General features: G+C 46.9%; 1 protein-coding gene across 2 annotated transcripts in view; it reads left to right on the forward strand.

Moving 5' to 3' along the window:
* Window positions 1-262: 262 nt before the first annotated feature.
* Window positions 263-26,984, forward strand: part of SLC39A11 (solute carrier family 39 member 11) — a 164,476-nt gene continuing 137,754 nt past the window's right edge. For both annotated transcript variants that reach the window (XM_040331007.1, XM_040331008.1), the window contains exons 1-3: window positions 263-322; window positions 11,499-11,617; window positions 20,993-21,031. In XM_040331007.1, coding sequence (XP_040186941.1) covers window positions 11,510-11,617; window positions 20,993-21,031 — 147 coding nt within the window. In that variant the 5' untranslated portion in view covers window positions 263-322; window positions 11,499-11,509. The remainder of the gene's footprint in view (window positions 323-11,498; window positions 11,618-20,992; window positions 21,032-26,984) is intronic.

Below are 26,984 nucleotides of genomic sequence, written 5' to 3' on the forward strand. Positions count from 1 at the left end.
GCACGTGATATGACAGCAGATCTGAGGAGCCCCTGGCAGCTCATTTTACTTTCCATAACATTCCCTCCCCCCAGCCTCTACGCTCCACTCTTTGTTTCTCGCCCTCCCGCCTCAGTCTTGTGCGGGGAAACACAAAACGAGAACCTACAAAATGAACACGAGCGGCGAGTGACACGACGCTCGGCCAGTAGAAAGGGAGAAGGGGGCGGCGACTTTGGTCGGTCAGCCAGTGGCGTGCTGGAGGGGCGGGGCGCCAACTGTATCTCAGACACGTGTACAGGGAAAGCAGGAAGTGGAGCTGATCAGCTGCAGCTGGGCAGAGGTGAGTGCAGGTTGTGAGGGGGAGGGGTAGGTGGGTGCAATATAGGGGGAGGGGGTAGCTAGGTAGGTGCTGGGGGGGGGTCAAAGGGCACTTTCAGCCCCCTGTGAACTGCTGCAGGTGTCAGGAGCTCTCTGTGGTGTCACTGGGGAGACCTGCACTGCTCTCAGTGACCCATTTATAGAGCCCCTGTCACCAAGGACCTGAGGGGCGTCTTGCCCCCCAGGTGCGCCCATTGCCGCGCAGTCCTGTGTTTTTTTTAACCCCCTCCCACCTGCCCTTTCATTAATTTGCCCCCAATGGGAACATTTGGTTGACACGCCGCCTGTGCAGCAAAGTTTTTTTCTTTTTCTCGCTATGTTTTGTAGCGCAGTAAGCCGACGCCGCTAAATCTGATTGGACGAGCGTATTTTTGATTGCGCTGCAGCAGAATCGCACGGGATGAATGTCTGTGCTCCCATCTCTACAGTGCGGCGAGTTCTATGCGTGTTTTTTTCAACCTCACGCAAACAGGGTGATTTTTTTTACAGCCGCTTTTACCAGCGTAGTTTTTTTTTTTTTTTGCAGCTTATGAAAACGCCTCTCCGCGTTATTGTCCATGCACACACCGGCATTTTTCAAGCGACCAAAAAAAAAATCCCAGGGCCAGCACGTTCTAAAGACCAGCGTTACAGCGTCTAAAAACGTCTGACGCGGCTTAACGTTGGATATAGTGTTAAGCCGCAGCAAACGTTTTTTTTTTTTTACTTGCCAAAATCAAATGGTTCTCTACGAGAGCTGTCTTGGCCGATCTGACTTTAAGCCCGTTGATTTGAATAGAAGTCGCATCCAAGTCGCATCATCATGATCTGACTAATAGCATGCGACTTGTGCTCTGAGGATCCTGAAGGGGACCCCACGCCAAAACTAATAAAAAAAAAATGTGGAGGTCTTCCACCCCCCCCCCCCCCAGATCCATACCGGGCCCTTCAAGTCTGGTATAGATCTGGAAAGGTCCCCCCAAGACTTTACCAGACTGACCCCCCCCCCCCCAAAAAAAAAAAAAAAAAAATACGGTGAGGCCCCCCCCCCAAAAATCCATACCAAACCCTTATCCAAGCATGCAGGTCAAGATAGGAGGTGGAGAGGAGCGAGTGGCCCCCTCCTGGACCATACCAGGACACATACCCTCAACAAGGTGTGGTGAATGCTTTGGGGGAGGAGGGAGGGGGGGCTCTACATGTTGATGGGGGACAAGGGCCTCTTCCTGACAACCCTGGCTGGTGGTTGTGGGGCTTTTCCGAATATGGAAGCCCCTTTTAACAAGGGGGGGGGGCAGATGCTGTGAATGAGTATGGCCCCCACTAAAAAAGGAAGTGTAGTGTAAATAAAAACAAGAGATGGTTTCGACAAGTCCATTATTAAAAATGAAGAATGTCCCCCATTGTAGCTCCAACATGTCTTCTTTCTCTGGTCCCCCCCCCCCCCCCCCCCGGTGAAGTGTCCTTCCTCCTGGTCCTTCTCCCTCCAGTGAAGTGTTCTTCCTCCAGTGAAGTGTTCTCCCTCCTGGTCCTTCTCCCTCCAGTGAAGTGTTGTTCCTCCTGGTCCTTCTCCCTCCAGTGAAGTGTTGTTCCTCCTGGTCCTTCTCCCTCCAGTGAAGTGTTGTTCCTCCTGGTCCTTCTCCCCCCAGTGAAGTGTTCTTCCTCCTGGTCCTTCTCCCTCCAGTGAAGTGTTGTTCCTCCTGGTCCTTCTCCCCCCAGTGATGTGTTCTTCCTCCTGGTCCTTCTCCCTCCCAGTGAAGTGTTCTTCCTCCTGGTCCTTCTCCCCCCAGTGATGTGTTCTTCCTCCTGGTCCTTCTCCCTCCCAGTGAAGTGTTCTTCCTCCTGGTCCTTCTCCCTCCAGTGAAGTGTTCTTCCTCCTGGTCTTCTCCCTCCAGTGAAGTGTTCTTCCTCCTGGTCCTTCTCCCTCCAGTGAAGTGTTCTTCCTCCTGGTCCTTCTCCCTCCAGTGAAGTGTTCTTCCTCCTGGTCCTTCTCCCTCCAGTGAAGTGTTCTCCCTCCTGGTCCTTCTCCCTCCGGTGATGTGTTGTTCCTCCTGGTCCTTCTCCCTCCAGTGAAATGTTCTTCCTCCTGGTCCTTCTCCCTCCAGTGAAGTGTTCTCCCTCCAGGGAAGTGTTGTTCCTCCTGGTCCTTCTCCCTCCAGGGAAGTGTTGTTCCTCCTGGTCCTTCTCCCTCCAGGGAAGTGTTGTTCCTCCTGGTCCTTCTCCCTCCAGGGAAGTGTTGTTCCTCCTGGTCCTTCTCCCTCCAGGGAAGTGTTGTTCCTCCTGGTCCTTCTCCCTCCAGGGAAGTGTTGTTCCTCCTGGTCCTTCTCCCTCCAGGGAAGTGTTGTTCCTCCTGGTCCTTCTCCCTCCAGGGAAGTGTTGTTCCTCCTGGTCCTTCTCCCTCCAGGGAAGTGTTGTTCCTCCTGGTCCTTCTCCCTCCAGGGAAGTGTTGTTCCTCCTGGTCCTTCTCCCTCCAGGGAAGTGTTGTTCCTCCTGGTCCTTCTCCCTCCAGGGAAGTGTTGTTCCTCCTGGTCCTTCTCCCTCCAGGGAAGTGTTGTTCCTCCTGGTCCTTCTCCCTCCAGGGAAGTGTTGTTCCTCCTGGTCCTTCTCCCTCCAGGGAAGTGTTCTTCCTCCTGGTCCTTCTCCCTCCAGGGAAGTGTTGTTCCTCCTGGTCCTTCTCCCTCCAGGGAAGTGTTCTTCCTCCTGGTCCTTCTCCCTCCAGGGAAGTGTTCTTCCTCCTGGTCCTTCTCCCTCCGGTGATGTGTTCTTCCTCCTGGTCCTTGTCCTTCCTCCTGGTCCTTCTCCCTCCAGTGAAGTGTTCTCCCTCCCGGTCTTCTCCCTCTGCTGCTGTCTTCTCTGCCGCCGATCGTGTCCTCCTCCGCTGGCTCCCGTCGTTGTGCCAGCTCCTTTCTCTGTTGGCCCGGCCAGTTCTTATATAGCCAGTTCTTATATAGCCAAGGGGCGTGGCCATCCGGTGACGTTACCACAAGACTCCTCCCCTTGTAACGTCACGTGACAGGGTTGGGAGCGGAGAAGACGCCACCGGAGGGAGAAGACACATTGAAGCTATGACGGGGGACGTTCTTCATTTTTTAATAAAGGACTTTGCAAAACCGTCTTTTGTTTTTATTTACACGACACTACCTCTTTTTGGGGTAGGGGTACAATAAACCCCACACTGGGATCTGGGGGGCCCCCTTGTTAAAGGGGGGCTTCCAGATTTCGATCAGCCCCCTGCCCACACCCCCCCACAACAACTACCCAGGGTTGCCATGAAGAGGGCTTCTTCTTCCCCAAAGCACCCACCCCCTCATGTTGAGGGCATATGGCCTGGTATGGTCGGTGGTAGGGTTGTCCCGATACTAAGCATTTGCGCGAGTACTTGTTCTCGCGCAAATGCTCCAGATGCTTAACCCGATACTTTTTTTTTTTCTGCAGAGAGGGGGCGGAGAGCGGAGCAGAGCAGTCCTCAAAGAGAAAGCCAAGCCTTATTCCCCCCCCCCCCCCCCCCCCCCCCGTCGCCGTCTAGTTGATCAGCACGGGGAACATTACAGCTTTCATTTGAATAGCTGTGTGTTCCCCGCCGCGCCTCGTCATATATAGCCCCTCCCCCTCGTCCGGGCACTTTGATAGATCACCCATATATCAAGAGTTTAATAGACCCCCGATTTCCATCATATCAAGGGTTAAATACACCCCTGCTATCCGCATCAAGGGTCGACGAGACCCCTGATATCTCGGTAACGGGTCTGATAGACCACTGATACCCCCCCCCCCCCTATCATATTAAGGGTTGAACAGACCCCTGACATTCCACCATATATCAAGAGTTTAATAGACCCCCGATTTCCATCCTGCTCCCCTGATATCTCATTAAAGAGAAACTGTCTGTCTAAACCAAATGCTGTTGGTTTAGAGAGGTTCTCTTTAATGAGATATCAGGGGAGCAGGATGGAAATCGGGGGTCTATTAAACTCTTGATATATGGTGGGATGTCAGGGGTCTGTTCAACCCTTAATATGATAGACCCCCGATATCCCCCCCTATCAGACCCCTGTTCCTGAGATATCAGGGGTCTATTGGACTTTTGCTCCCTTTTATGTAATCTAAATAAAGTTAAGTTAAAAAAATAAATAAAAATTAGTTCAACCCAAGCACTTGACTGCTGTCTTACCTGCCCTCCAATGAAGCCAAGGCTCCATTCACAATCGTGTGACTCCAAAGTTGTGTTTTTTTTTAGTGCGACTTTCATGAGCCTTTACACTTTGGCAAGAAAGTCACATCAAAGTAGTGCCGGAATCTTTTTCAAAGTCACTGCGATTTTATGGGGCAAGTTCAACTTTACAGAAAATCTGTAAGGTGAAATTATACAGGACCCCCCCTTATTCATCCTCCCGCTGACCTGGAGTCCCACGATCACCCGCTGTGAGACATCAAGTCGTCGCTTTACCGGTCCGGGGATTTGGAATCTCCTATCCGTACCTCTCTGCATGTACGGATAAGAGGCATTCTAATTGTCTGGCGCCTTCACGTGGGCGCCGCTGACCAATCAGAACCTGCCTAGTCTGTCCTGTCAGTGGTGAAGAGGAGAGTAAGCCACAGGGATTTCCAATCCCCCCCCCCCAGACTGGTAAAGTATCGACTTGATGTCTCCCAGCAGGTGATCGCGGGACCCCAGGTCATCAGGACTAGGGGGGGGGGGAATGAGGAAGGGGGTCCAGTGTAAGTTCACTTTACAGATTTTCTGTAAAGGTGAACTTGCACTTTAAGTTGCAAAGATTGGAACAGGTGCTGTTGAAATCAATGGGCTGTGACTTGTCATGTGACTCTGTGTCCGAAGTCCCATGACAAGTCGCACTAGTGGAAATGGAGCCTAGTAGATAAACAGTTGTGGCTTTCTTTTTTTTTTTTTTTTTTTAAGCTTTATTTAAAGTATAAATAAAACAACAAAAACTTTATTTAACACAATATAGAACAGTGCCTTGTGACATTGTAACATTATTACATACATTGTAACGCTTTTATGTGCATTGCATAATGCTGACATATTGCATTTTCATGGATACCAGCATCATGAATTGAGCACATAGGGCCATATTCTTAAACAAGTTACGTAGGCGTATCGACAGATACGCCTACGTAAGTCCCTTTCCTATGTTTAAGTGTATTCTCAAAATGAGATACACTTAAACATGCCTAAGATACACCAGCCTGCGCCGTTGTATCTTAGGCTGCAATATTTACGCTGACCGCTAGGTGGCGGTCAGCGTAGAATATGCAAATGACTACTCACGCCGATTCTCGAACGTACGCTTGCCCGCCGTAGTGTTTTAACGTCGTTTCCGTAAGCGATACGCGGCGTAAAGATAAAGATGCCCCCTAGGTGGCGTACTCAATGTTAAGTATGGCCGTCGATCCCGCGTCGAAATTTCAAAATTGAACGTCGTTTACGTAAGTCGTCCGTGAATGGCGCTGGACGCCATTTACGTTACAGTCAAAACAAATGACGTCCGTGAGACGTCATTTAGCGCGATGCAAGTCGGGTAATTTACCCGACGGAGCATGCGCATTACGATCGGCGCGGGAGCGCGCCTAATTTAAATGATCCACGCCCCCTGCCTGGATCATTTGAATTAGGATGGCTTACACGGGTGGACTTTACGCGATGCCGCCGCAAGTTCACAGGTAAGTGGTTTGGGAATCCGGCACTTGCCACTTAAACTTGCGGCGGCGTAACGTAAAGTACATACGTTCCGCCGCCTGAAATGTATCAGAATATGGCCCATAGAGAACAATTGTTCTGACGGCATTCTTGTATCAGCACACTTGGGATGAGGCCTTAGAAACTTTTTAAAATAATTTTTATTTTCTTTACCTTTCCTTTCCCCTTCTTCTCCTTCTTCTGTTTTTTTTTCTCCTTTTTTTTTTCTCCTTTTTCTTTTCCCTTTTTTCTTCTTTTTCTTTTCCCTTTTTTCTTCTTTTTTTCTTTTCCCTTTCTTATTTTTTTCTTTTCCCTTTCTTATTTTTTTCTTTTCCCTTTCTTATTTTTTTCTTTTCCCTTTCTTATTTTTTTCTTTTCCCTTTCTTCTTTTTTTTCTTTTCTCTTTCTTCTTTTTTTTCTTTTCCCTTTCTTCTTTTTTTTTTTTCTTTTCCCTTTCTTCTTTTTTTTTTTTTTTTCTTTTCCCTTTCTTCTTTTTTTTTTTTCTTTTCCCTTTCTTCTTTTCCCTTTTTTTAATAATTTTTATTATTATTAAAAATTTTCCTCCCTGCTGTAGCAGTTTACACATTTCCTGCCATTGTCTGTCTCTTACTCATGTTGTGACGGTGACTCTGATTTGTAGAATCCTCATCCATGTGCCGGATTCCCATATCCGTCTCGCTGTTTACATTGGTATGCGGCTGATAGGAGGGGCAGGTGGAAAGTCCTGTTGGAGGACTTTACCGTTCCAGGACGCGATGCAAATTAAGTTATTCCAACTGTAATCTTTTCACCCGGACTGATTTTCTGCTTCGTTCACCATGAAGGCTGCCCCCCCCCCCCCACCCAGATTTCAGGCAGTTAAAGCCTTATTGAAGCTTTTTCCGTTGATTGCTGTAAATGTTGTCAGGCAGTTTAAAGAGGAACGGCCATCTCCCTGCATTAGATCTTCTTCAATTTAATTCCTCTTTTACTTTTATTTTTTATTTTTTATTTTTTTATTGCAGCTAATCAAGTATTCGATGTGATGACTGCATTATTTTTTTTTTTTTATTCCATCTTATAAACCACTTCCCACCAGCCCACCGTCAAATGACAGCTGTGCGGCTCTCGTTCTGGGACGGCGCCACAGATTTGCCGCTCTTGCGCGACCGCAGGGCACAAATCCGCAAGGCACAACCATGCTGCAGCACATGGGAACGTCGATTTTTGTTTTTCGGCCAATCTCCGCACTCATGTCTTGCAAAAGTGGAAATTCTGTAAGTTTACTGACCTTTATCATAATAACCTTTTAAAAAGTCGGAAAGAAGCTTAACGGAGATCTACAGATTCCATTCCAACAAAATCCACCAAAAAACATTCCCCTCGTTCCTCTCCCCCCATATCTGATCTCGCTTCACTCATCCCCGGCTGTGTGTTTTAACAGCGAAGGAAAGGTTTCCATACAGCCGCTGTCAGTAGAGCGTTGCAGAGATTCCAGTGGTCTCCTTTTTAGACTCTCTGCAGACTTCTGATAAACAAGAATGGAGGAGCCGAGGGGCTGTGAGCGCGATGACAGCGACGGCAGACGCCTCGTCTGGGTTTACTCACCCCGGCACTGATCCCGGCTAAGGGGACATCACTATTTCCCCCCCCCCCCCCATGTGATGGTGACGCGATGACACTCGGTGGGGATCTGGTTGCGCTGCTGCGGTGACAGGAGAGGCCTGGGACCCGGTCTGCTACCCTTTTTCTATTCAAGGCGGTCCTCTGGAGATGTCAGAGTCAGACCATACTGGCGCTGGTCTCTTGGCAATAGAATGGTTAATCATACATGTCGCTTTTTTAGCTGCTGATAACAGGAATATGTAAAAGTACTGGCAGACACGGACAAAATAAGATCGTTCACTTCTATCACTATTCGCTGTGTTTGCTTTACTGACCTCTCCTGAAAATGCTATGTACCTGGCAGGGCTGGTGCAAGAGTTTTTGCGCCCCCCCCTTTGCCCTGCCCATGTATACCCCACCTTTTTAATGAAGCGCCCGTCGAATGCTGCCTCACCAGGCGCCCCTGTCGTGGGCAGCCTTCACCAGGCGCCCCTGTCGTGGGCAGCCTTCACCAGGCGCCCCTGTCGTGGGCAGCCTTCACCAGGCGCCCCTTTTGTGGGCAGCCTCACCAGGGCCCCTGTCGTGGGCAGCCTCACCGGGCGCCCGTCGAATGCAGTCCCCCTCTCCCCCTCTCTCTCCCAGATTGCTGAGGGGGAGAGGTGACCTTCCTTCTGGCTTCGGGGGGGAAGTGGGAGCGCAAACCCTCTAAAATGAGGGGGTCACCTTCCCTTAAGGCGGAAGTTCAATTTTTGGGTGAATCGCTGCTTTAAAATTTTATTAGTATTTTTATTACATTTTTACCTGCAGGGCACCTCTTTGTATGTTTGTTATGGAAATGGGAAGAGGAGGAGGTGGTCTGTAGTCCCAGCAGGATAAATCTGAACAGGGCTGATGGCAGTGCTTGAGATTTTTGGAGCAGGAGGGACGGTGCTGTCCACTTACTACAAGAGCTCGCTGGGATTTCTGGTAGGATCAATGGGTATACAGTGCATCTGGAAAGTATTCACAGCGCTTCACTTTTTCCACATTTTGTTATGTTATTACAACCTTATTCCAAGATTGATTCGATTCATTATTTTCTTTAAAAATTCTACAAACAATCCCCCATAATGACAATATGAAAGAAGTTTGTTTGTAATCTTTGCAAATTTATGAAAAAAAAATCCCATAAAATAAAATCCCCAAATGCACACAGGGATCCCGGGCTCCTCCCATGCACACAGGGCTCCCGGGCTCCTCCCATGCACACAGGGCTCCCGGGCTCCTCCCATGCACACAGGGCTCCCGGGCTCCTCCCATGCACACAGGGCTCCCGGGCTCCTCCCATGCACACAGGGATCCTGGGCTCCTCCCATGCACACAGGGATCCTGGGCTCCTCCCATGCACACAGGGATCCTGGGCTCCTCCCATGCACACAGGGATCCTGGGCTCCTCCCATGCACACAGGGATCCCGGGCTCCTCCCATATTACAGCCTTATTCAAAAATGGATTAAATTGATTATTTTCCTCAAAATTCGACACACAATCCCACATAATGACAACATGAAAGAAGTTTGTTTGAAAATCTTTGCAAATTTATTAAAAATACTAAAAAATTCCCACGTACATAAGTATCAGACTCCTCCCATGTACATTCGTATCACAGCCTTTGTCATGACACTCAAAATTGAGCTCAGGTGCCTCCTGTTTCCACTGATCATCCTTGAGATGTTTCTACAACTTGATTGGAGTCCACCTGTGGTAAATTCAGGTGATTGGACATGGTTTGGAAAGGCACCCACCTGTCTATAGAAGGAACCACAGTTGACAGTGCATGTCAGAGCACAAACCAAGCCATGGAGTCCAAGAAAATCTCTGTAGACCTCTGAGACGGGATTGTATGGAGGCACAGATCGGGGGAAGGGTACAGAAACATTTCTGCAGCATTGAAGGTCCCAATGAGCACAGTGGCCTCCATCATCCATAAATGGAAGCTGTTTAGAACCACCAGAACTCTTCCTAGAGCAGGCCGTCCGGCCAAACTGAGTGATCAGGGGGGAGAATGGCCTTGGTCAGGGAGGTGACCAAGAACTCGATGGTCACTCTGACAGAGCTCCAGTATTTCTCTGTGGAGAGGGGAGAACCTTCCAGAAGAACAACCATCTCTGCAGCACTCCACCAGTCAGGCCTGTATGGTGGAGTGGCCAGACAGAAGCCACTCCTTAAGTAAAATGCTTTTGACGGCCCATCTGGAGTTTGCCAAAAGGCACCTGAAGGACTCTCGGATCATGAGAAACAAAATTCTCTGGTCTGATGAAACAAAGATTGAACTCTTTGGCCTGCATGGCAAGCGTAATTTATTGAGGAAACCAGGCACCGTTCATCACCTGGTCAATACCATACCTACTGTGAAGCATGGTGGTTGCAGAATCGTGCTGTAGGAATGTTTTTCAGCGGCAGGAACTAGGACACTAGTCAGGATTGAGGGAAAGATGAGTACAGCAATGTACTGAGACATTCTTGATGAAAACCTGCTCCAGAGCGCTCTGGACCTCAGACTCGGGTGAAGGTTAATCTTCTAACAGGACAACGACCCTAAGCACACAGCCAAGATGACAAAGGAGTGGCTACAGGACAACTCTGTGAATGTCCTTGAGTGGCCCAGCCAGAGCCCAGACTTGAACCCGCTTGAACATCTCCAGGGAGATCTGAAAATGGCTGTGCGCTGACACTCCCCATCCAACCTGATGAAGATTGAGAGGTCCTGCAAAGAATAATGGGAGAAACTGTCCAAAAATAGGAGTGCCTAGCTTGCAGCATCATACTCCGAAGGACTGGAGGCTGTAATTGGTGCCAAATGAGCTTCACCAAAGTATTGAGCAAAGGCTGTGATACTTGTGTGCATGGGAGGAGCCTGTGATACTTGTGTGCACGGGAGGAGCCTGTGATACTCGTGTGCACGGGAGGAGCCTGTGATACTCGTGTGCACGGGAGGAGCCTGTGATACTCGCGTGCACGGGATGGAGCCTGTGATCCTCGCGTGCGCGGGATGGAGCCTGTGATCCTCGCGTGCGCGGGATGGAGCCTGTGATCCTCGCGTGCGCGGGATGGAGCCTGTGATCCTCGCGTGCGCGGGATAGAGCCTGTGATCCTCGCGTGCGCGGGATGGAGCCTGTGATCCTCGTGTGCGCGGGATGGAGCCTGTGATCCTCGTGTGCGCGGGATGGAGCCTGTGATCCTCGTGTGCGCGGGAGGAGCCTGTGAGGCCTCGTACACACGACAGAGTTTCTCGGCAGAATTCGGTGAGAAACTCGGTCAGAGCCGGATTCTGCCGAGAAACTCTGTCGTCTGTACACTTTTGGCCCGATGGAGCCGCCGAGGAACTCGTCGAGAAAATAGAGAACATGTTCTCTATTTTCTCGTTGTTCTATGGGAGAAGGCGGCCCGCCGAGCTCCTCGGCGGCTTCATCCCTGAACTCGACGTGTTTGGCACGTCGAGTTCCTCGGCCGTGTGTACGAGGCCTGATACTTTTGTGCACGGGAGGAGCCTGTTTGTAGAATTTTAAGGAAAATAATGAATTGAATCCATTTTGCAAAAAGGCTGTAACATAACAAAATGTGGAAAAAGCGCTGTGAATACTTTCCGGATGTACTGTATTTTGGTGCTTGCAGAGTTTTTTTAAAGAGATGACACGGGAGGAAATGTTCATGTATTGTATAGAGATGTACTAAATGTGTGTGGTGTGTTCCCCCCCCCCCCCCCCCCTATACTCTTTAGTCTCATGGACTTTGGACACGGATTTTGTCATCATCAGCTACTGCAGTTTTATCAGCAGGCATGTCTGAAGTGTTCATTTTGTAAGAATAATAATCAGCCCGTGTGTTCATATTCGCAGGAAGCGGTGGGATGATCGAAGGATACAGTCCTGTGGTGCAGTCCCTGCTGGGGACTTTGTTCACATGGGGTCTGACGGCGGCCGGCTCGGCTTTGGTCTTTGTCTTCTCCACGGGCCAGGTGAGTGGAATGAAGAATAAGAGATAAACTTTTTCTTTTTTTTGTTCTGAGATTATATTCTTTGTGTTTAATTCAATACTTTTTTTTTTTTTTTCTAAAGCTGAAGTTTTAATCTGCTTATACTTTTGTCTTCTCTGGTCCCTCATGCCCCCCCCCATCATCCCGCTGAATTAAAAATGAATAAATCCACTTTTTCCATATTCATCACACACGTTATTTTAATCCCAGTGATGTCTTTAACCAATTCAAAACCGCACGCCGTCATATGACGTCCAAAAAGGGGATCTCTAATCCCAGGTGGACGTCATATGACGTCCTGTACTTTGTGTGGTGATATCTGAATGATGCCTGCACCTAGAGGCATCATTCAGATATCATTTTGTTCGGGCGGCGATCCTGCGCACCAAAAGAACGATCATAGCGGCGGTTGATCGTTCTTATAGGCGGGTGACGTGGCAAGTGGACAATCTGTAGCTTGTGGCAAGTGACACGCTAAATACAAGTACACTGCTGCTCTCTCAGCTGCTACTCACTCTGGTCTCGCAACATGGCTGAAATGGTTAAATAATACTGTTTTTTTTTTTAGCTTAACTAAACGCTTATAAACGCAAACGCGGTAAAACGCCGCAAAATTGGTTCTCAAAACGGGCGTTTTTAAACGCCAGTTTTAGCCTTTAAAAACGTGTGTTCAGCAGAGTTTGCACCGGTGTCCTGTGTGCATTGGGCCTAAGCCTATTTCTGACATTTGTTTTTTGTTACCAAATTTGTTCGTTTATTTATACGTGTGTGTGTAAAAAAAATAAAAAAAAAAAAAAATATATATATATATATATATATATATATATATATATATATATATATATATATATATATATATATAGTTATAGTACAGACCATAAGTTTGGACACACCTTCTCAATCAAAGAGTTTTCTTTATTTTCATGACTATGAAAATTGTAGATTCACACTGAAGGCATCACAACTATGAATGAACACATGTGGAATTCTACATAACAAAAAAGTGTGAAACAACTGAAAATATATTTCATATTCTAGGTTCTTCCACCTTTTGCAGCAGACACATCTCTAGAACTGGTAAGAGGAGACTGTGTGAATCAGGCCTTCATGGTAGAATATCTGCTAGGAAACCACTGCTAAAGAAAGGCAACAAGCAGAAGAGACTTGTTTGGATAAAGAACACAAGGGATGGACATTAGACCAGTGGAAATCTGTGCTTTGGTCTGATGAGTCCAAACTTCAGATCTTTGGTTCCAACCCCCGTGTCTTTGTGTGACGCAGAAAAGGTGAACGGATGGACTCTACATGCCTGGTTCCCACTGTGAAGCATGGCGGAGGAGGTGTGATGGTGTGGGGGTGCTTTGCTGGTGACACTGTTGGGGGTTTAATCAAAATTGAAGGCATACTGAACCAGCATGGCTACCACAGCATCTTGCAGTGGCATGCTATTCCATCCGGTTTGCGTTTAGTTGGACCATCATTTATTTTTCAACAGCACAATGACCCCAAACACACCTCCAGGCTGTGTAAGGGCTATGTGACCAAGAAGGAGAGTGATGGGGTGCTGCGCCAGGTGACTACCTCTTGAAGCTCATCAAGAGAATGCCAAGAGTGTGCCAAGCAGTAATCAAAGCAAAAGGTGGCTACTTTGAAGAACCTAGAATATGAAATATATTTTCGGTTGTTTCACACTTTTTTGTTCTGTATAATTCCACATGTGTTCCTTCATAGTTTTGATGCCTTCAGTGTGAATCTACAATTTTCATAGTCATGAAAATAAAGAAAAATGTTGTGAGTACTTGCAGCATAGGAGCAGATCAGGAGGTGGGGATACATCGGATGACAGCAGACCCAATTCTGAGATCTGCAAAAGAAGCGCAGTAAAGCTACTGGCCCTCAGGGCCGATCCTAGGCAGGGTGCACAGGGTGCTCCGCACCCAGGCGCCGCAGAGGTGGGGGCGCCAAAGGGGGGGGCTTTGATGGGGGACACCTGCTGGGGGGGCTCTGATGGGATACACCTGATGGGGGACACTAATGAAGACTTCTTAGGGGAGCATCTCTGTGTTTGAGTCGTAGCCATAGAAACATTTGTAAAGGGGAGGAGTTAGTAAGATGCCCATGTGGGGGCGCCAGAAATATTTCTGCACCCAGGCGTCTGTGACCCTGAGATCTGCCCTGCTGGCCCTCCTAGCCTGTGTCTGTGTACTACCCTATCTTGTCAATATACCTGCGGACAATGGCTGGCGCGAGGAAGCGATCCGGTGCCGCCACTATTTGTCTTCAGATTGGATCCAGAGGCGCAGATGCAGGCCTGCGGACCAATGGCTCAATCAATGGGTGAGGAGAGGCAAAGCAAAAATCGCCACCTCCACCGTGTACTTGGGCAGGGCAAAGGGGGTGGAGTCAAGGGGGGGTGCAAAATGAAGTTTTCCCCTAGGGTGTCAAAAATCCTTGCACTGAGTGCATCTGGAAACTATTCACAGCCATTCACTTTTTCCACATGTTTGTTATGTTACAGCCTTATGCCGCGTACACATGATCGGTTAAACCGATGAGAATGGTCTGATGGACCGTTTTCATCGGTCAAAACCGATCGTGTGTGGGCGCCATAGGTTATTTAACCACCGGTTAAAAAAAAGCCAACTTGTTTTAAAATTAACCGATGGATTCCTAACCGATAGAACAAAACCGATCTTTAGTAGGCACAACCATCGGTTAAAAATCCACGCATGCTCAGAATCAAGTCGACGCATGCTTGGAAGCATTGAACTTCGTTTTTTTCAGCACGTCGTGTGTTTTACGTCACCGCCTTCTGACACAATCGTTTTTTTAACCGATTGTGTGTAGGCGCGACGGACCATCAGTCAGCTTCATCGGTTAACCGATGAAAACGATCCTTCAGACCGTTCTCATCGGATGGATTGATCGTGTGTACGCGGCATTATAGATTTAAGGGGTTGTAAAGGTAATTTATTTTTTGGTGCTGTGAAATAAGTATTTTTACTCTTTTTCAGAGAACGTCTTTCTCTATAAGTGCAGCTTTAGGTGTACTAATCCTTGAAGAGCAAGTCATTCGCTCGCTTATCGTTAAACCATTTTTTACCTAATAGCACAAAATGATGCGGCGTGCTGGGTCCCCTCGAACGTTTCGTTATTTTTATGTTTCATCGTCCGCAGTCAGGAGTCGTTGCGCAAATAGTTCAATAACCAGATTATCTGCACTCAATTCAGATGTAAATTGCCTCAACCATCATTTTATTTTTATTTATTTTTTTCCCTCGATTGGCAGGTTTCATTTCCGAAGACGTAATCCCATTGATTGGCTACCTGCGGGCGCTGGAATTAAATTAGTATTATTATCTTCTATTTATAAAGTAGCAGATGATGGCTGATATGTGAATCCGCAATGGGCTCTGATTCGTTGCCTTCTTGTGCGTCTATAAATACTGTGGAGAGGAGGGAACGCAAAACTTTTCCTGGACCGTAAATCCTAGGATTGTAGATCTTCCATCACCAATTGCTCATTTTTAAAGCTGAACTACGGTCTCCCTCACTCGTAAGCAATGTGAAGGTTCAGGCACCTGTTCACACCTTTCTGGTTCGGTGCGTCAATGCTCATTACTTTGCATGGTACATGTGTTGCAATAGGGCAGCCTATTCATTAAAATGTGCTATAAAACAGACTGGCAGTGAATTACTGTGCACGGGGATGTACAGTAAGATGCAAATCAAGGAAAATTCAATGGGGACCCCTGTGCTGTTGACTGTCGAGTAAGAAAGAGAGAATTTCCTTTTTGTTTTGAAAAGCTTTTCTCTCACTTACTGGTTTGTGTCCAGCAGTGGCACCCACCGCCCAGTCAGAGTTTCCTAGGGTGCCCATCAGGGAGAATGAGGGAGGATAATGGCCTGCAGTGGATATGCCAGTCTCTATATTACGAAAAAGACCATTGCTACCCAGCTGCAGCATTTGCACGGAAAGTTTCTGCATTCTTGATTAAACCATGTAGTGGGCCGGATGTGGCCTACAGGCCATAGTTTGGAGACCCTTGCTTTAAAACAATGGCTTGGTATTTATGACCACTATTTTATGTAAGGCAAATTCCCAAAACTTGACCTGCTGGGGGTACTTGATGTACTGAGGCTGGGAACCACCACTGGTCTACAGAACAGGAAACCGAGGGAATTCTTCCCAATGGGACAGAGATGGGGAAACAACCATGACATCAGTTTTACACGATCCCTACACTATCCAAAAAAATAAAAAAAAAATACTAGATTCATTGCACATCAAGAGAGGGGAATCTTTCCAATGGGACAGAGATGGCAAACAATCATGAAGGAAGTTTTTACCAATCTCTACGCTATTCGGGGAAAAAAAAAACACGACTGGCTATACAGTAGATACACTGTAAGCAGTGTCTTTGCATCATAGACACGCAGTACGTTGTGGTCTCTGAGGTTCCATTGACCCGGATCTGTTGATGAAGTGTACATTTACGAAGCTGTCATTCTTGTAGCTTCTTCATCTGTAGTTTTACCCCATAGAAATCTGAGCCAGCCCCCTCTGAGTGCCTACAGAGTTACATCCAGGAGTGCCCATCTAGGTCTCCCCTTACATTCAGGAGACCCTAGCAGAATATTCCTACATCCAGGAGTACCCATTAGGATCCAGGAGTGCCCATCAGAATTGCCCCTTTGGATCCAAGAGTGCCCATCAGAATTGCCCCTTTGGATCCAAGAGTGCCCATCAGAGCCTCCCTTACATCCAGGAGTGCCCAATCAGTGTTTTCCCCCCCTCGTCTCGGGGTGCCCTTCAGTCTCCTCTTAGATCCAGGATTGCCCGTTCGAATCCCCCCTACATCCTAGAGTTCTTAATCAGAGTGCTTACCAAAGTCCCCATTTAGATCCAAGATTGCCCATCAAGAGAGTCCACAATGTCACAAGGAAAATGTTCTCAAACCGTGACTTGCTGGGGATAATTGATGTATTGAGGTTGGAAACCACCAATGGTCGACAGGACGAGAAACGGAGGGGAATCTTCCCAACGGGACAGAGATGGCAAACAACCATTAAAGATGTTTTAACCAATCCCTACGCTAACAACTGGCTATAGATGCACTGTAAGCAGTGATATGGCTTTGCATCATAGACACGCAGTACGTTGTGGTCTCGGAGGTCCCGTTGACCCGGATGTGTTGACGAAGTGTACATTTTACGAACCCCTCATTCTTGTAGCTTCTTCATCTGTAGTTTTTACCCAATGGAAATCTGAGCCGGTCCCCTCTTTCCTATCACTTTATCTTCCAAGCCCTTGTAACGGAACATGTCACTGTAATATATTGCACTTTATATGATACGCTCTTTTTTTTTTTTTTTTTTTCTGAAAGCTTTTTATTCGAGACACTTTGCGTTCTTTTTTTTTTGCCGTTATATAACCGTTAAGACTCAGGCAATCCATTTTTCATGCACTAATCTTCGCTTTGTCCTTTTTTTTGGAGTGGATTTAGAAAGGAGCACTTTGATCCCGTCTGAGATGCCTAATAAGTTTTTTTTTTTTTTTTGTAACAAATTATGTATACGTTTTTTTTTTTTTTTTTTTTGGGCTTTCCATGTTGGGGGTGTGTGGACATCCTTGGCTACAAGTTAGCATGGCCAATGTTACCATCGGCAAAGCGGCTAACTGAGGTACAGCTCGGTGGGCTTTGTATTGTCCTTGAGCTTTGCACAGAAGATGCCGCTTGTCTCTGGAAATCTCCGACGTCGTGATGGGAAGTGACAAGGCTGAATGGGGACTTGATGGCAGGACAATAATTCAGTTGACGTTGGAGACTAATTCTCTTTGTGACACGAGGGGTTAGAAGAGGGGTAGGATTGGCGGGAGTAATCTGTTAACTCCATTGCTGATACTGGAGGAGACAGTGGGCTAAATGATGCCTTAAAGGAGACGTACGGGGAAAGCTCATTGTGGCTGTACTTCTCCTGTGGATCAGATCGTTCTGCACTCCTGTGGGTGCGATAAACTTACCTCGGATTGGGATTGTCCTTTGGTGTCCTTTGGTGTTACTGTCTCATGCATCGTTTTACTGCTGCCAATACCAGTTCAGCCTTTCCTCCTTTTTAAATATATATGTAGGACGTTCTGAAGGACTGGCCTTCAGCCTGCCAGGGCGCATCAATGTTTGAAGATCTGAGTCTCCTGGTGTCCGGGGTTGTGTTCTGGAAGGGGTAGCTGCAGATTCGGTGAAGGAAGAGGGGGGGGGGGGGGGATTAGCAATGACACGAATCCCGGCTAGAGCTGGAGAGCCGACGTTTTTAGCAATATTCACATTCCGCCAAATCCTTCCCTTCTGAGCAAAGCGAATCCTAATTCTGACTTTGCAGCTTAGCGAGTCTGCATTATCGCATGCAGCTTATTTAAAGGCACTTTAATCTCCGCTATCTCACTTGATGTTCAATTTTCGGTTCTAGGAATTGTACCATATGTCCATATACAAGAAGAAGTTGTGCTGTGATGAGACAGATGTGATGTACTTTTCTTCTGACCAATACGTCTTTATATTTAGGAGTGTTTTATTTTGTAATGGAAAGTCAGGGCACAATGTCAACACTGGGTGAGTCACTGACAGTCTGTCCTACAATGTCGTGACCTGGAAAACGCTACTACTACATTATTTTGGGGTAATTAAACAGAACCTGTGCCCCCTTATATCAGGTGTCCCTATTAGAGTCCCCAGTTAAAACCTTTACATCACAGGGGCATCAGAGTGACATCCTTCCATCCCGGTGTTCCCCATCGGAGTGACCTTCTTCCATCCCGGTGTTCCCCATCGGAGTGACCTCCTTCCATCCCGGTGTTCCCCATCGGAGTGACCTCCTTCCATCCCGGTGTTCCCCATCGGAGTGACCTCCTTCCATCCCGGTGTTCCCCATCGGAGTGACCTCCTTCCATCCTGGTGTTCCCCAATCGGAGTGACCTCCTTCCATCCTGGTGTTCCCCAATCGGAGTGACCTCCTTCCATCCTGGTGTTCCCCAATCGGAGTGACCTCCTTCCATCCTGGTGTTCCCCAATCGGAGTGACCTCCTTCCATCCTGGTGTTCCCCAATCGGAGTGACCTCCTTCCATCCTGGTGTTCCCCAATCGGAGTGACCTCCTTCCATCCTGGTGTTCCCCAATCGGAGTGACCTCCTTCCATCCTGGTGTTCCCCAATCGGAGTGACCTCCTTCCATCCTGGTGTTCCCCAATCGGAGTGACCTCCTTCCATCCTGGTGTTCCCCAATCGGAGTGACCTCCTTCCATCCTGGTGTTCCCCAATCGGAGTGACCTCCTTCCATCCTGGTGTTCCCCAATCGGAGTGACCTCCTTCCATCCTGGTGTTCCCCAATCGGAGTGACCTCCTTCCATCCTGGTGTTCCCCAATCGGAGTGACCTCCTTCCATCCTGGTGTTCCCCAATCGGAGTGACCTCCTTCCATCCTGGTGTTCCCCAATCGGAGTGACCTCCTTCCATCCTGGTGTTCCCCAATCGGAGTGACCTCCTTCCATCCTGGTGTTCCCCAATCGGAGTGACCTCCTTCCATCCTGGTGTTCCCCAATCGGAGTGACCTCCTTCCATCCTGGTGTTCCCCAATCGGAGTGACCTCCTTCCATCCTGGTGTTCCCCATCGGAGCGACCTCCTTCCATTCTGGTGTTCCCCCATCGGAGCGACCTCCTTCCATTCTGGTGTTCCCCCATAAGAGCGACCTCCTTCCATTCCGGTGTCCCCATCAGAGCGGCCTCCTTCCATTCGGTGAGAGCCTTGCCTCTCTGGGGCACTCATGATTTCGCTTTTGGCAGCAGCAGCAAGAGCCAATCGTGAGGTTGAGGAGGCGGGGCACACAGTCCCAAGTAGGGTCGCGTGCTTACTTGGGTGCCCAAGCTGCTGGCTGTGGATCACCCGGCAGGAGTTCCGGTGTGGGACCCTAGAAGAGGATTGGGGCTGCTCTGCCCAAAACCATCACACAGAGCAGGTAAGTATAACATAACATTTTTATATAAAATATATACACAAGACCATAAAATCACTTTAAGCTGTCATTCCTCTAATGTAGCTAAGGATGCAGCCAATCTATAGCTATCTGTGCTTGATTAGCTGCAATGGTGGGCGGGAGAGACATTGGACCCCTGATGTCTCCATAAAGAGGACCTGTTGCCTACTCTGTGCTATCACATAGGCTTGTTGGCCTCTTTTTTTGATAGCAGTAAAGTAAAAAAAAAAAGTGTACACACCCCAATTCAACCAAGCAGTGTAGGGCGAGCATGCATATCCAATCATATAATGCACCACCTGTGAGGTATCGCCATGAACATTGGAGTGAGAGCAATAATTCTAGGGCCGTATTTCACAGTTAACACTCAACCTATATAGGCTTTTAAAACTTTGCCTTTTGGACAATTTTGGATACTAAAGATTTTTATTTTAGAAAGGTGTTTGGTTTTGTTGTGTAAAACTATAAAAAAAAAACAGATACCTCAATAACCAGACATGAAGGCATGGATCCTTTTCAAAGAGTCTAAAAACAGTCCATTATTTTGTGGAAAGAAACCGTGTGCTTGTTTTTTGTTTGTCAACGTGTTTCGCATCTAATTGCTTCCTCAGGACAAAATGGGTAGGTGCTAATAAGTCCTTCCCTCTTTATTTTATTTTTTATTTTTTTTGAGAGTCTTTTTACTTCAATCTTCTTCTTTTTTTTTTTTTTCTACTATTATTGGATGTTAGCGTGGTGGGGGTGCTCCCTTCTTATGTTTTGGTATCTATTGATGCGACCCTATTTTTTTTTTTTTTTTTTTTATGTTTTACTAAGAATTTGGATATAATATTTTGTCTGTACAAAAAGTAATTTTAGCATATTATTATTTTCTTCTTTCTTTTCCCTTTTCCTTTTTCTTTTTCTTTTCTTCCTTCCAAACATTGTGTGACATAAGGAATTGCAACTACAGTATCACCATTTTATTCTCCAGGGCCTCTGCTTTTAGAAAATAGACCTTTTTGGAGGGATAAAGTAATTTTTTGCAAAAAAATGTGTACAAAAAAAAAAAAAAAGGCCGATTGGACAAATGCTTAAATGCACTTAAACACATGTACATAAACAGTCTCTCAGAATGTGTGCTCATTAAGAATACATTAGTTACCTGATTTGACTTTTGATTTGGTCCTCTGTGTGACCGGCTTCCCTGTTGCGGAGGCATTGGTTTGTAAACTTCCTGAACAGAGAACGATGTCTATTGTTTCCCTTAATGCACTCCGCTAAATGCGGGAAAATAAATATTTTAGCATGCAAAAAATAAAATCTGTTTTTTTCCTTTTGCCCTTCACAGAGACGGATCCTGGATGGCAGTTTGGGGTTTGCCGCTGGGGTGAGTGTTTTTAACTCTTTATTATTTTGGAATAGTCTTGTCTCTGTACTAAGACATGTTGTTTGGATAATACCGGGCTTTTGTTTTTCCATTTGTTGATTCAGCCCCCCCCCCCCCCTCCCCACAACATGTGAAGGATCGGAGCGTTCCATTGTGTTCCAACTTTCTCTGCAGGCTCCCTATGAGAGGCGCTCCGTCACGCATTGTTCTGTCATTCTTCCTAATATCTCATGTCATTGACTTCCTATTACCGGAGAATAGAAAGTGATGTTGTAGCCCTGAGATTTCGGAGAATAGATTTGAATGCCTCGTGACATCCTCCTCGCTCAGATTTGGAGAAACATTTTGTTTGAAAACATTTTCTCCCTGCAGGTTCCTCAAAACTGTACACTGGGGGAAAGTGCGCCATGGAAAGGATTTGTCTAGAGTGTGTATATGTGTGTGGGTGTAAAAAATATATATATTTTATATATAATTATTATTATTATTATTAGAAATTTTCCACGAGCGAGGGGCTGCTATGGCTTCTTTGTTACTTTTAAAGCGGAGTACCAACCAGAAATTGAACTTCAGCTGGATGTGGAGGAACCCATGTAGAGAATGGCTGGTCTACAGCCCAAAAGAGAATTGGGTCATGTTGCTGGTTTTGCAACCTCTAGACACCTCTGGAGGCACCCTAGTTGTCAATGGCTGCTCTACGACCAAAAAATGAATTGGCACATGTTGCTGGCTATGTCAGGTAGCATTGGCCCTGGAACTATGCAGTCACCATCAGGTCAGTCAGCCGCTGCTCAGGATACTCTTAGATTTGGAGGAACCCATGTAGATAATGGCTGGTCTACTGCCAAAAAGAGAATTGGGTCAAGTTGCTGGCTTTGCCAGGTAGCGTTGGCCCTGGAACTATGCAGTCACCATTAGGTCAATCAGCCAGAGCTCAAGGAACCCTTAGATCTGGAGGAACCTCAGTACAGCCAAAAAGAGAATTGGGTTATGTTGCTGGTTTTGCAACCTCTAGACACCTCTGGAGGCACCCTAGTTGTCAATGGCTGCTCTACAGCCAAAAAGTGAATTGGCACATGTTGCTGGCTTTGCTAGATGGCATTGGCCCTGAAACTATGCAGTCACCATTAGGTCAACGAGCCAGAGCTCGAGGAACACATGTAGATAATGGCTGGTCTACAGCTACAAAGAGAATTGGGTCATGTTGCTGGCTTTGTCAGGTAGCATTGGCCCTGGAACTATGTGGTCAATCAGCCAGAACTCATGGAACTATGCAGTCGCCATCAGGTCAGTCAGCCACTGCTCAAGAAACTCTTAGATTTGGAGGAACCCATGTAGAGAATGGCTTGTTTACAGCCCAAACGAGTATTGGGTCATGCTGCTGGCTTTGCCAGGTAGCGTTGGTCCTGGAACTATGCAGTCACTATTAGGTCAATTAGCCACAGCTCAAGGAACCCTTTAGATCTGGAGGAACCCCAATACAACCAAAAAGAGAATTAGGTCATGTTGCTGGTTTTGCAACCCCTAGACACCTCTGAAAGGCATCCTAGTTGTCAATGGCTGGTCTACAGCCAAAAGGTGAATTGGCACATGTTGCTGGCTTTGCTAGATGGCAATGGCCCTGGAACTATGCAGTCGCCATCAGGTCAATCAGCAAGAGCTCTAGGAACCCCTAGATCTTGAAGATCTCTGGTAGAGAATGGCTGGTCTGCAGCCCAAAAGAGAATTGGGTCATGTTGCTGGTTTTGCAAGTGGCATTGGCACTGAAACTTTGCAGTCATCATCAAGTCAATCAGCCAGAGCTCAAGGAACCTCTGGAGGAACCCTAGTTGGGAACGACTGGTCTGCAGCATGGCCACCGTTTCTAGTTTAAGAAAACTCTATCCCTTAAAGAATCTGTCAGATATATGAGTACCATTACAATGCAAATGTAGGACACTCGGCTACACGAGACCGGAGATGGCGTATAATTGAGGTCCTGAAATCCTAATTTTCGTCTTTCCGGTAATTGATTACTGCTATTTACAAGCTTATTACAGATAACTCTCTGCAGACCTCGCACCTTCCTTCCCAGCCGGCCTTCACAGTCATACAGATTAGCGACCAATAAATTAAGATGTTTTCTCATTACGATGTCGGTCATTAGCCGTCTGTGCACCTGATGTACAATGTTAACCTTTTAACCCATTCAATATATCGCCGCTATTAAGGACAATTGACCCGTTCCTAAATGCTGTTTATCTAGTTAGAGAGATATTTGAGTCCTTTATCATGAGTGCCAGTTTATAACCTAAATCTGCAGGTGATTTTATTTAGCTTATTGCCGTGTGTGATGTTTTTTTTTATTTATGTTTTTGTGGGCTGTAGTTTTGGGTTTATTATCTTGCTTCGAGCTCTAGGGAAAGATAATTCTAAAAGCTGAACTCCAGACAATCGGCTACATACACCAATAAAACGCGTATAATGCCAGAGTGCTAGGTGTAATCCTTGGCCTCTCGTTTCCTCTGGTACATCTCCCCATCATTCGCACCCAATAGACATACCAGAGGGGTGGAGGGCACCGGTACCTGCTCCAACCGGGATACGGTCTGTGTGACCTCAGTCCAATACCTATTGAGCTTTGGGCCCCCGCCGCAGCATGTGGAAGTGGTCCCATCTGGTGTATTTTTTACATTTTGTGCATGGGGTGCATCCTTCAGGCCCCATGCAAACGGTTTCATTGGCGTCAGATAGGTTGTCGCAGCTGTTTATTCTGCATAGAACCTATGGGAGGCCGAAATGGAGACAATAGGGATCGATGCCAATGCCACCTTCCATTGATCACCATCAATCTCTCCAATGTCTGTGGCCCATTTAGCTCTACATTTCAAGGAGGCGTGGTCCTGATTGGAAGACAACAATGCTGAATAGATCGTGGAAGTCTGTCCCTTTCTGACAGTCGCATGAAGTAGCTCCCTTATAAGCAGGAGGAGGCCAGACAGGGAGGTTACCTTACCCTGAGCCTGTAGGGCATGTCGGAGTTGTAAGTACTGAAAGCCGTATGTTATTTCTAGCCTTGACTATTGCAACTCCCTTCTCGTTGGCCAACCTCAATACAGACTATCCCACCTTCAGTCCATCATGAATGCTGCTACCAGACTTATCCATCTTACCAATCATTCAGTGTCCACCACTCCTCTCTGCCAATCTGTCGACTGGCTTCCGATCATGACCCAATGAGTAAAATTTAACCTACAAAACCGCCTTGAGCTTCACCACTGTCACAGACTTTGGGCTGCAGAAGAACCATATCTTGGAGAACTCTGTGTTTTAATGTGGTCTTACGTTCTCCAGACAGGGCTGGTCACGAATTGCTTTTGGCTTCTTATGCATAAGATGGTCCTATGGGGGAGTCGGACTGTCTGGGGTGGTCATTGTCATGATAATAGGATTAGCTCTACTGTCTAATGTGACCTTTGTCTGAGATAATGGGAGTAGCCCTTATCTGATGGTTTCTGTATAAATTCAGTGTGCGTTTCTAAAACAAAGCAGTTCTTCTACTTCACTCCAAGACTGGTGTTGTCTGGTCTTCGGGGTTACTATAGCCAGATCCATTGGTCTCGTGTTCCATTGGAAGCAGCTTCTTGGCGAAAATGCCCAATAAGGGTATATGGATTCCGTCACAACCACCAACTTCATTTCACAATACCTACAAAACCATTCTTTGTTTTTCCCGAGCTCTCCCTCTCGCTAGCTCCTCAATCGCTTCATCCCATGCCCATCTCCAGGACTTTTCCAGAGCCTCTCCCATCCTCTGGGACTCCCTACCAAGCTATATCCTTCTCTATCCCTGTAAACTCATCTCTTCATGGAAGCCTCTCTCCCGACTTTAACAAACGACTGCATTTTACTTTTTCAAATAACTCCTCCCCCACAATTTATTACTATTTTGTATCACTTGCCCTCCCCTTTAGATTGTAAGCTCTTACAAGCAGGGCCTTCGTAACCCTCTTGTCTAGATTTGTTTGGTAATTTTACGGTCTTCTGTCAGCCACTTAAAGGGGTTGTAAAGGTTTATTTTCTAAATAGTTTCCTTTAACCACTTAAGGACCGCCTCCTGCACATTTACATCAGCAGAATGGCACGGCTGGGCACAAGCACGTACAGGTACGTCCTCAAGTGCCCAGCCGTGAGTCGCGGGCACTCACCCGCGACACGGTCCGAAGCTCCGTGACCGCGGGACCCGATCGCCGCTGGAGTCCCGCGATCGGTCCCCGGAGCTGAAGAACGGGGAGAGCTGTGTGTAAACACAGCTTCCCCGTTCTTCACTGTGGCGTGTGATCGATTGTTTGTTCACTCACTCCCTTACCGCAACCTCCAACGCATTCCCTAAGCCTAGGATCACGTCAATGCACGTTTGGAACACATGCATAATTGTGCTACAGGCAAAACGCGTTGCTCTTTAGCAGATGCGTTTGAATGCCATTGATTATTGGATCCCCATACATCTAAAACCACAGCGCATTTTCGCTTGTGTGATACCGCATGGTGCCGAAGCACAATGTGGTTCCACGTTCGGAAGGGTCGGACTTTTTTCCCCATTGGGCTGCTGTACCCATGAAGTACCTACCTGAGCAAAATGCACATGCTTGACCCGCACAGGTGTGAACCTACTCTAGAGGTCAGGCATGGCACACCTGATTTTAGCCTTCAACTAGTAGAACCTTTGAAAGAATGTAATGTGAACACAAGGATTTTATAAAAGGGGGTGAGAGAAGAGCAGTAAATCTGCTACATTTTTTTTTTTTTTACCCAGTCAGAAAAACAACATAGATCACTGAGGTACCATACTGCGGTGGCAGCTTGCACTTCCATCTGTAATGGTAATTAGAAATGTATTTAAATGGTCTTGTTAGGATTTTAAATCAAACCAATTACACTTTTTAAATTTCACTATTCCTTGCCAAATACAATGATGCTGTTATTTTTAACATTTGTAAGGCAATTAAAATTTGTGGTGACGAAGACTTAATATCAGCACGAAACATGTTCTGAGTGTGCGACTAAAGAACAAGAATAAGGCAGATAAAATGTTCTGGACGATACTTTGTTACATTATTTGGACACCTGACCATCACAACTATGGTTACACATCCCATTCTGGAACCATTTAGTCCCACCGTGTGGTTGTACCATCCTCTTCGATTTTGGAGGATGTCTGAGGGAATTTGTGTCTGTTTTTGTAAGGTCAGGTACTGATGTTGGATAGGACCTGGCTCACACAAGAGGTCCTCCTTAATGTAAAATCGTACAGGAGCCCATTGAACTTGTGCCGTTGCCCTACCTCTGCGCCACTAGTAAACATAAAGTGGACACCTGACCATCACAACTATGGTTACACATCCCATTCTGGAACCATTTAGTCCCACCTTGTGGTTGTACCATCCTCCACGATTTTGGAGGATGTGTGAGGGAATTTGTGTTCGTTTTTGTAAGGTCAGGTACTGATATTGGATAGGACCTGGCTCACATGTTAGGCCTAACATTAGGTGGCAAAAAAATGTATAAAATGTGGCTCACATTTGGGATTTAAATTTATCCCAAAGGTGTTCAGTAGGGTTGAGGTCAGGGCTCTGTGCAGGACACTTGAGTTCCTTCAAATCAAACTGGTCAAACCATGTCTTTATGGAGATGTTGGATGAGAAGACTTGGCTTGTTACAATTCATCCCAAAGGTGATCAGTTGGGATGAGGTTGGGGCTGTGTGCAGGAAACTTGAGTTCCTTTAAACCAAACTGGTCAAACCACGTCTTTTATGGAGCTGGATTTGTACACAGGGGCACAGTCGGTGTTTGGACAAGGTCCTTGCACCCAATTCCATGAGCTGTAAACTACTTGAACAGCATAGGTTCCAAGTCCCCCCCCCCCTCATTCCTTGCTGAAGTACCTAATGTGGCCACCTCTTCTGCCTACCC

The sequence above is a fragment of the Rana temporaria genome, chromosome 12 (assembly GCF_905171775.1).
Source record: "Rana temporaria chromosome 12, aRanTem1.1, whole genome shotgun sequence".
Taxonomy (NCBI): Eukaryota; Metazoa; Chordata; class Amphibia; order Anura; family Ranidae; genus Rana; species Rana temporaria.